General features: G+C 26.0%; 1 protein-coding gene across 1 annotated transcript; it reads right to left on the reverse strand.

Annotated features, from left to right (window-relative positions):
- Window positions 1–8,740: 8,740 nt before the first annotated feature.
- Window positions 8,741–11,136, reverse strand: LOC145844079 (proton-coupled zinc antiporter SLC30A5-like). Its single transcript, XM_082951423.1, has one exon. The coding sequence runs from the start codon at window positions 11,120–11,122 to the stop codon at window positions 9,017–9,019; it is 2,106 nt and encodes a 701-aa protein (XP_082807549.1). The 5' UTR covers window positions 11,123–11,136; the 3' UTR covers window positions 8,741–9,016.
- Window positions 11,137–11,378: the final 242 nt, after the last annotated feature.

Genomic DNA, 11,378 nt, shown 5'->3' on the forward strand with positions numbered 1-11,378 from the left:
TATCGTTCAATAAACAACTTATTGTAAAACTAAAAAGGAAGAAACTATTGCATGTGAAAGAAAAAAAAAAGTAAAAACTGTACAAGTTACATTTTACACTTTCAGTCAACTAATAAGAAAAAAATAATACAAGTTTAAAAATCAAAATAGTTCAAAAAATAAGTAGTAATTTTACTAAAATTATTCTATCATATTTGTAAAAAAAAAACTTTTTTTCTTAATTTTGTTTATATTTTAACTGTTATGCTCGTGAAGACTTGTATGTAGATACGGAATAAACTAGTTATTAATCTTTTGCGTTACTTAAGAAAGTTTTTTAAAATCAAATTATTTGCATTTGTTTTTTACTTTATTGACTTAGCAGCTTATAACTGTCAAAAACAGACAAAAATTATATCGCAATATTTTGAAAAATATATAATTTAAAAAAATTTGTGATGGGTATAATGCAGATTATTTTGTTTAATCGAAACTTTTCAACTATCTTTTCATTACTAAATATTAATTGCAATTTACCATAATATGTTTAAGCTGTAATGACCGACGGCATTTTTTATCCGTTCTCTTCTCTCAAATTATCTTTATGTTTATAAACACTTTATTCGCTTAAGTGTGGTTGTTCTTCTTTACGAGCATCCCTTCACTTTTTAGAAGTTTGTTGCACTACTAAACTCGTTAATCGTGTAACGATGTTGTATGTTTTAAGTTAGGCTGTTAAGCTGTGGTATTTTGATTCGTTGTTTAACTACAGATTCGTTATATTTGTTTTTGTTATGAGTTAGTTTTTATTGTTACTTTCTGTTCGCATTTATTTATTGTAAAATACATCGTTCTATTCACAGACTTGATTTTACTTAAATTATAGTAACACTTTATAAATCTAACATATTTAACAACAAATGTAGTTTCAGAATTAACTTAGGATTGTGCATTATATGTAGGCGTTATAATCAGTTATAACCAGGCCCATATCAATATATAACCAAGCACATACTCTAATTAGTTTCAAGGTATACTTACAATTCCCAAACGCGATAAATTACCACCTGCGCAATCCCAACCCAAGTTTTTTTTTTTTTTTACTTTTTGCTATTACTGTTAACCCTAACGCTTATCCGGGTAAGAGTCAGAATGGTACAGCAACACTTTAGCACGGGTCGTCAATTAAGTACGGTGCGTCACTAAAGCATGGCGTCACTTTATCACAAAGCGTCAGTTTAGCACAATGGGTCACTTAAGCACAGAGGTGCACTATCGCACGGTGTCACTTTAGCACGGTGGGTCACTTTTGCACGGCTTTATTTTAGCACGTGCGTCACTTAAGCACGCTGGGTCGATTTTGCACGGAGCGTGATTTTTGCAAAAACTCTAGCTTTTCAATAGGAGGATTATGAAACTTTTTATTAAACTGATGAAAAATAAATGTTAATACTCTAAGTTTGTAGAACTTTTAAGCTTGAATTAACTCTTTTTTTGTCCATTAGTTTTTTAAGAAAAACTTACTTGATATATTTTTGTACTTGATAGATGTAATAGTATTAAATTTCAAATACTGTTTTATATCAAACCTAAAAATATTTAAGCTTTTTACTTAAAAATCATATACATTTTAAATTAAATAAATAATGTATATTACAATTAGATAGTAAATATATTAAATAATCAATACGATAATATATCTTTTTTATTAAAAGAAAGCTGAGATTTTTCAAAAGTTTGTAAAAAAAAAACTCAAGAATACAAAGTAGCAAAACTGTTTGTAACAAACTAAAGTCTGTTTTTAGAGACTTTTAGTGTACTATTATTATTTTTTGCTTTGTAATTATCGTATAATATTTTTTAATTATTTAAACCATTTAATAATATAATAGTCTTAACATTATAAAGTTTTCATATTTATTTTTTTAGAAAATTTAGTAAAACTAAGAAAGGCATTCAAATATTAACCGTATTTAGTCTAATTAAACCTTATAAGTTAAGTCTGATTGACCAAAAAACTTAAAAATTATATACTATATTTTTTTAAGCAACTATATTTTTACAAGTATTGAATTTAGTTTCATAGAACATAAAATTGTTTTAAACTAATTGTGTACTACATTTAAAAACTTATTAAAATACTAACAAAATTAAGTTGTAAATTAAGTTTAAATTTTTTACGAATCTAATGCTTATTTACTTTTAATTTTCAATATAGTTGTTATGCTTTTTCAATATTACAGAGTTCTAAATATTTATAATTAAAAATGCATTATCCAAAAACTTTCAAATGAAGTTTTAAAAAGGTTTGGTTTGTGCACAATAACGCTTAGTCAAAATAAATATTTCTTCAAGACGTTTCAAGAAAAAATAGAAGAGAAAGAAATAGTGCAAAAGTGACCCTCCGTGCTAAAGTAACGCACCGTGCTAAAGTGATGCCGTTCTATTCTGACCCGCTCCCCCTTATCTTTGGTCGGTAAGCGGTTTCCGGATTGGATCGGGTGGGAATAGATCACGGGTAGTAAATAAAGGATTTCTTTAAAAAAATTGTTTAATATATAATAGAGCTAAAAGAAATGTACAGAATGTTAATTAAATGCACATTTAAAATATCAAAAAAAACGTATTAAGTTATAAATATCTGTATATTGACATTTTAGCTAATAAGACTGAGAAAAAACCATACTGTACTCTTTTTTCTATGGGCTACAGCACCACCCATACTAACACAATATCTAAAAATATCAAAATTTCACAAACTAAATACATTAAACTAAAAGCTGTTGTATAAAACATTTTTGTAGAACTAAAAATGAAGAAGCTAGTGTAAAAACTAAAGACTGTAAAAGTTATACCTTAAATAGAATAGTGCTCGTATACAAGCAAACTTTTAGAAAATTTATATTGAGTCATATAAAAATGTTTTTAGAGTAATATCCATAGTGGGAAAAAACTTATCTACAAAAGTTAGCTTAATAAATAAGTAAATCCTATCGTTATATAAATTATAAAGAAATCTAAAAGATTGGCAATGTTTTTAATTATACAAAACTTTTGCTTTCTTGTATTATATCAGATGTACTTCGATTTCATTCAAAAAGAATAATTCTTTGTTTTTGTTTGTCAAAATATAACATTGTATTGTTTATTTAACGAAAAATAATTCTCAAAATACGCCGGAAAAGTGTACAAATATTTTTCGGTTCTCTATTCGTACATCACACTGATACAGCTTACGTCAAGTTCAGGACGATATTGAATCTTATATGGAGGTATTAGCACAAGTTAGATAATAATTTTAAAAAGTGTCCTTAAAGTTTTGGAGTACAGCCAATTTTGTAAAAACTTACTGTTTGAACATATAATGACAAGTTTTTTAATGTCTATATTTATGAAATTATCTGAATTACACATAAAGTTCTTAGCGTTTGCCATCTCATCTTTAGAAAAAATCATTATGTACCATAGTTGCTATTTTGACCCGATATCGAGATCAAATATTTTTTTCTCAAAACAGAGTCGCTATAAATGAAGCTTTCTAAAATCTGGCTGAACTAATTCAATATTTTCTATTTGCACTTTACTAATCAAAAATATACTTAAAATTAAGAAGTAATAGCATTTACAAATTATAGTAGTTATTTCGGTTATCTTCAGATAAACTGAGGTGTTAACTGAGGTCATCATTGAATAAATACTAAACTGTACCGCTCGACTATTAACAACAGTGCAAGTGACAATCTGTGATCTGGTTTTGTTTTTATTATGACTCATCACACATACATAGTCACTATGAACTGCTGTATCAGTAAAAACCAAATGTGATCAAATACTTTTGCAGTAAAGATTCGATTATGGCTACAGCCAAAATGTTAAATCTTAAAATTTAAATAAAATAAATCATTCAAAACTCAACAACCTAAACATTTCAGTTTCAATGTGAGATTATAGTTTACGCATGGCGCAGTTTTTGAACCCCTTGTTTAAATAACGATTGAACTTATTTAAGTAAAAAATGAAAAAAACGAGTTTTAAAAAGAAAATAACAATTTCTATCCAATTATGTAAAACTTTTGTTTGATTTTCTCATCAACATGGCATTTTCTCATCAATTGCTGTTTAATCTCCTTTTTAAGAACATTGTTGACCGGTTTTGTCCTTAAGGTATAAACTCATCAGGCAGACATAATTATGGTAAACTACTGATTCAGTCTAAAAAATATAGCTGAAATACAACAGCCTTATTGATCATGAGTAAGTTAAAATAAAATGACAAAATTAAGTTATTCACAACTTATCAAGACTTTACACTGTATCCAAGTGGTGTACGACTCGATAGCCGAAAGGTTTTTTTGTACACCAAGTCCTTAGACCAAACTTTTTGAGCATTTTTTGTTTGTCAATAAACAATAAGAATAGACACTATTAGTTTCAATGTGAGATTTCAGTCTACGCTCGTTTGATACGTTTAGGCAGTGGTCGTCAACGTGTACACTGGTGCACACTAGTGTGCACGAAATTTATTTTGGGGTGCACTAAACTTTTAGGGTACACAAAACTCATTTAAGGGTGCACAAAATTTTTAGACTACAAAAAAAGAATCAGGTTTTATTATAATACTTATCTAGTTTAAACGAAATAAAATTATTAAATAAAACATTTTAAGAGTACTGTACTAGGAATTTTCTAGTGATTGCGGAGATGTGTTCAATTAATAAGTATGTAAGACAAAGCCATATAAATAAAATATCATTGTGCAAACAAGGTAAACCAAATAGAAAGGTTCATTAAAAACAGGATCAAATGATAAATTCTAGCTTTAGTTGCTAAAAGGTTTGCATGTAAATATAAACTGAGTTATTACTTTAAAGGAGAAATTCATAAGTAAAAGTGTTTACGTAGTGAAACCACTAGCGGCACTTATTAAAATAAGACCTTGGGGCAATCCTGTAAAGTGGTTAGAAATATCTGATAGCTAAGATAAATTTCTACTTAATGAAACTAACTTATAAAAGACAAATTGTCGCCTCTATGCCCTTAACTAATAGCAACATTTCGTCTATATTTAGCAATTTAACAACGATTTTCTTAAATACAAGTTTTCAGGTAGGTTTGATATAACTACACTATGGGATAACAAGGAATCAAAGTGGTTTCAATTAGGTTTGAATAATGATACTAAATTTGTATTATACTCTAAAAATTGTGATAAAATAATTTATATTTCTGATTTAGTTCCTTTATGTGATGCAGAATATCTTTTCAAGTTCTCTGTAGTGGTGTTAGTTTCTTATTATTATTTAAATATTTAAGCTATTACAAGCATCAGGAAACTACAGGCCGCAAGCATCTTTTTACTATAAATGAGATGTGGCCCACGAAAGGCAAAATGCTGCTCGCGAGCATGTAAACTTTTAAATTTATACTAGGTACTCTTTAAAATGAAGAGTAAAAATATCTCAGGTACAACTAACGAGTGTTTACAAACTTACACTAGACATTCTGAAGTTTGAATTTGCAAAAAAGTGTAAAAAAATTATAGGTATAGTTGATAAGAGATTTGAAAAAGTAAAACCGTTGTAACTAAGACTATAGCTGGCAAAGCTTTTAATTTTCAAAACTTTGCCGAGACTACCAAGTGCTTGCCGAACCCTGAGCTAGTATAAACATTTGTATACAAGTTTTTGTAAAAAAGATGCTTATGTACAAGTATATTTTATTGTAATTTCTATATAACTAAAGTTTTTTATACTTCTGAATATTTTTTATAATTAATATGTTTTTAAAAACTATTTGTTACCAACACTTCTGTATATTCACAACATAACTCTTTAAACATAATTAAATAAAACCAGAAGCAAGTTTTTATCATAAAACTAAACTGTTGTTTGTGAAAAATCCTTAATTTAAATACTTTATTCTAGTTTTTATTTTACATTTTATTTAACAGATTACCAAATAAAGTACGATGTTTAACTACTATAGTGGTCGGTAAGAGATCTTTAGTTGTTAAAAAACCCTATTCAAATACTTTCATATTGTTAGATAAAATCTTACAGCCTATTGTTTGTTTATATATATAAGTTTACAGTAAATAAAATTAGCACAGAAAAAACAAACTTTTTTAAGCCCTTTAACGTATATTATACATATTTACAGACTCTTTAGAGCTTTTTAGTGTTGATGCTTTACTGTGTACTTTTTACTTTAAAGATGACAATCAAAGTTCTCAACTTATGCTTTATTAACAGAACATAGTAAGTCATTTAAGCATTTGCAAACAAAACATTTGCTTTGATTTTCCAATGGGATCTGTTCGTTTGGATTGCTAGGATTTGATGCCCTATTACGTTATATCTTATAACCAACTTCACATGTATATAAAATATTTGCTTTTAAATTTAGTATAAAGTTTATTTAATTATAAATTAAATTTTCTATAAATATAAAGTAAAACTGTTATGTTTAGATAAGTTAATTTGTATACATAGTTTAATGGTTCTTTTTAATGACAAGTATAATTAAGCTTATGTAAAACAATAGAAGTTTTTTCATCAACTATAGAAAAACCTAAAGATAATATGGGAAACCTTTTGATACCACAAAACTATTTTTTAATTTAACAATAAAATTTATTCTTAGTTAGCCTAACTATCTTCTTTCCTTGGATAACTATCAGTTTAATAATGCTATTTTGCTTTAAGATTTTATCAATCTAAATAAACAAATGAAAAAAATTAAGGTACAAAACTTAATAAAAACTAAGTTTGATTCAAACTTTGTAAACTTCTTGTTTGTTAGTAAATAATTATAAATATAACAATATTATTTTTTTAAAAGTATGTTCAAAATAGTGATCTATTAGACCCGCATTTTCGGCAAAGATCCATCCGGATTTTAGTTTGTAAAAAAATATCAAGTTTTTAAAAATAAAAAAACAGCTTGATAAAAAACATTTCGATAAATTTTTTTATAATATAAATATGAACTTATCCAGCAGGATTATCATTCTTTTAGCTAGCTAGAGTTAGCCGCATTTTATTAAATAGCCTTAAAAAGTTTTTGCCCCTTTGGCACAAAAATTATACTACATTTAGGAGTGCTCAAAATATCTTTAAAAATATATATAATTAAATAATGCATAATCAGTTTTAATTAACTTTTTGAACTATTTTTAAACTTATATACAAGATTGGTTATGTCGCGCAACTATAAATAACTAAACGTTATATAAATATTTTTTGTTACATAAAACTTTTGAAATTAAATTATTTACTTACACAAACATATTTTATCCCTGGTTTACTGTGGAACTTTTTTTTAAGATTCATTTTCTACATCTATAAGTTTTTAAATCACTAAGAGTAGGACTGAAAAAATATGCTTTCAGACTTAATGTTTAAAAAGTCAATAATAAAAACTTTTGCTATAATTTAGTAGAGCAAAGTAAAAAATTAATTAAATTCAGACTTTCTTAAGTAGCATAAGACAAGTATTTATACAATCGTTAAACTATTTTATTCTATTCAACTTAAAATACCATAAATACTATATAATGTAAGAAGTTTCGAGTTAATCTAAAAGAAAAATTATAAGAATAATAAAGTTTATTACAAAACTAAGTTAAAGTGTTCCAAATATGTATCCAAATAATAAAAAAGTCTTCAAATATAAACTATAAGCTGGGAAAAAGCAACTATTTATGATGAATGTGCCTGATTTAGGGAAAAAAGTTCTTTGCAGGCCACATTAAAAGAAAAGTCCTGTGTTGACGACAGTTTTTTTGAGAAACTTAAACTCTAAAAAAAAAATATGAGCAATTCTGTAACAAAACAAACATAAAATAGTCAGCAGTATATTCAGTAACGAAAAAATAGCATATTTGTAAACTTTACTGATACAAAAAATGAAGTATAAGAAAAGAAGAAACTAAAAACTTTTTAACTTATCATATCAGAAAAAAGTAAGTTAAAATTGGTATCTTAAAACAATAGAGTTTAGTTATTTACAAAATCTAGTAATTTAAAAAAAGTTAAGAAACAATATTATAGTTTATATTTCAAAACTTCTAACTGTATATTGATTTAGTTCAATTCAAAATAATAGACTTAATAAATTGTATTAGATTGATAACTACCTCTATGAATCAAACACAAAAAAAAAAAGCAAACATTTGACAAGTTTTAGTAAGTATTTTATATTCAATCTAACATGTTTCATTGTAAAAACAGCTCTTCAGGAAATAAATAAAAACTCTCCTTTTGGTGAACATTGAGATTGAATAAAAATCATTAGTTAAAACTTATTAAATATAAACTTAATCAATTCTATATTATACCTATTTGTTACTCAAAAAATCTATATATATTAAGATGAAATTTTTTTATTTGGAACCAAGAAATTTAAAATTTCTTAAAAGTTTACAAAACAATACAAGTCTTGAAAGTTTAAAATAAAAAGTAAAGTGCAGAAAAAAGAAAGGTTACTAATTTTCTTAGTAAAAAGACTTCTTTTTAAGTTATATTTTTAAATATCTTTTATCTAGCTTAATTCGAAATTTAAACAATATATAGTTATCTATCAAATATAAAAAGCTTAATATAATTTTTTTCACTTTTTATATACTACACAAAACTAGTAATTTCTAATTAGTTAATTATTATTCTTCTAGGTAAAACAAAACAATAAAATTGTTAAAACACAGTCAAAAAAAATTTTCAAAAAAAATATTTTTGTAATTATTCAAAAACAAACTGTGATTTAGGATTTGTAGTGAAGAAGTAAACTATAAACTTATAAGATCGAAGCGCACTTGCTAAAACTCATATAAAAATAATATTAATTTTTACATGCTACATTTATTATTGTGTTATAGATAAACCAGCTAATAAACATAAAAAAATATTTTAATAATTGATTATTCATTAAGTTTAGAAAACACCTATTTATGCAGATATTTAATTATTCTTCTACTTAAAATTAAGTAATAAAGTATTTTTTACAACACCAGTTTATATACTTAAGATAATTAAGAATGCTATATAAGCTTAGTGTACTCTTGAATTTGTTTATTTTTAATGTTACTTCTTGGAGCAAGTACTTCTTCAGAACCTAACTTAAGGCCAGATAAGTGCTGATAAAAATCATCTTTTTCTATCTGTATAGTACATGTGTTTACTCCACTCTCTCTAAGTATTCCAGTGGCTTGGGTTATAATTCTTTGTTCAGTTACATGAGAATGGACTATTAAGCTTAAAGCAGCACGAAAGTCATCAGTACCATGTTCCCATACTCTACAAGAATGCATAGAATTAACTCCTTCTATGTTTGATACTTTAATGAGGGCTAACTCAACCCTTTTTTGATCTTTTGATGATAAAGACATTGTAAGAATATTGGCATATTTCAACAATTTTGGTAGAAGAGAATACAAAATAACAATAGTAATCAGAAAAGTACTGACAAGGTCTGCAACATATAGTTCATATTGTACAATACAAAATGCTGAAACTATTACTCCAGTGCTTCCAAGTAAGTCAATGATAAAACTCAAGTAAAATTCTTTTAAACTGACACTTTTTTTTAAACTATGTCGGTGTATGTAAACTTCAATCAGTTTTAAAACAAAACCTGTAACTGAAACTGTGAACAATCTATTAATTCCTACAGTTGGGGGACTAGATAAGCGCATAAACCCTTCATAACTTAAATATGTTGAAATTGCAAACAAAAAAAGTAAGTTTACATAACTTAATAAAACTTTAACTCTACCATATCCATATGGAAAACTTCTGTTTGGTTTCCACTTAGAAATGACAGAGTTTATAAGTTCTATAACTAGAGTTATTGAATTAAAAACTTTGTTAAAACTGTCCAAAATTAAAACTAATGAATTATTGTAAAAACCATAAAAAAGCTCAAAAAAAGCAAAAGAAATGTTAATGAACAAAAATAGTAAACTCTTTTTTGAACCTTTTCTTACAAATACTTGTTTAATTAAACTTTGCATAGACGAGCTAGATGAATTATTAATTGTATTTTCAACAAAAGAAAACAAAGGAGTACCTTCACTTGAAAAACCAATAAAATTCCCTTTCTTACTTTTTTTACCTGACCAAGAAAGGATGTCAGATGAAAGAATAAAAAATATTGCCCCAACCAGAACACTTCCAGATACAAGATGGTCAATTGTCACATTTCGATCTGATGAACCAATGTTTGAAATTGCGTTAGTATTATAAATACTCCTGTAATATCCAGTAATTAATGCTGAAATTGCTATTGATATGTAACCAACTTTATGTGTATACAAACCTTCATACTTATTTTGCACAAAATTGCTGGTATAAAAATCTAGTATGTAAATCGAAATGGCTATTAAAGCAAATTTCAAAATATTTTCATTATAAGCATAACTTTCAGATCCAAACAATAATGATAAAATGTACACAGGTGTTAACAAAGATGTAATCATTAAAGTTGAATACATATTGAGTTTAATAGATCCACCAAGTTGAGCAGCTAGCTTTTTTGAAAATTTATAGTGTATAATTTTTAAAAATAAAACAAACAATAATAACAAAATACCAGTTTTTCTTTGTGTTATTCCAAATGAGTAAAACCAGTTTTTTTCTTTTTGATAATCCACTGAATCATTTAGATTATCTGAACCAGAATCAAACAAAAAAAGTGTCACTACACCAAGAAAAAATAAAATAGATCCTCTAGTACGAGTATAGTTAGATTTTGAAACTATTCCACTAAACATTGCAACCAAAATTTGAGCAGAATGTTCATACACTAATATTGAAGGTATTGGGCCACAATGAGTAAGCCCAAAATAGTACATAAACTCTATACAAGTGCACAAAATACTTAATTGAATCACTTTTGCTAGACTTTTCTTTGACATGACAAAAATTGATTTTATTAATGAACGCTTCATTAACAGAAAAACTACTGTTGAAAACAATTTAACAAAGTATAAGAAACGGAAAATTGAATTGTAACCTAATAAGTCATAAGATTCAAATATAGAAACACATTTCAAAACTTTTACAAAAGCAATTATTAAAATAAACTTGCTCATGTTTGCACTTCCATTAACAGTTCTTGTTACTTTTCTTTCAAAACTATCTGACATAAGTTTATAAGTAAACCTTCTGCAACAAAGACATTACTTTAATTACTACATAAATATATTTAAACTAAGTAAAATAAAATACTTAAAAATTTTAAGTATAATAAACTTTTTATTATAAAAATAAAGTAGATAAATACAGTTTAATAAATATTAATCTTGTTACAGCTACAACTTAATTAAAAAATAGTTCAACTTTTTTTTATTGTTTTAAAATTAATCATAGTTATAGTTTATTCTTACTAGTTTAAATCAAAAA

Source organism: Thalia democratica, chromosome 9, assembly GCF_965202585.1.
Source record: "Thalia democratica chromosome 9, ktThaDemo2.hap1.1, whole genome shotgun sequence".
NCBI lineage: Eukaryota > Metazoa > Chordata > Thaliacea > Salpida > Salpidae > Thalia > Thalia democratica.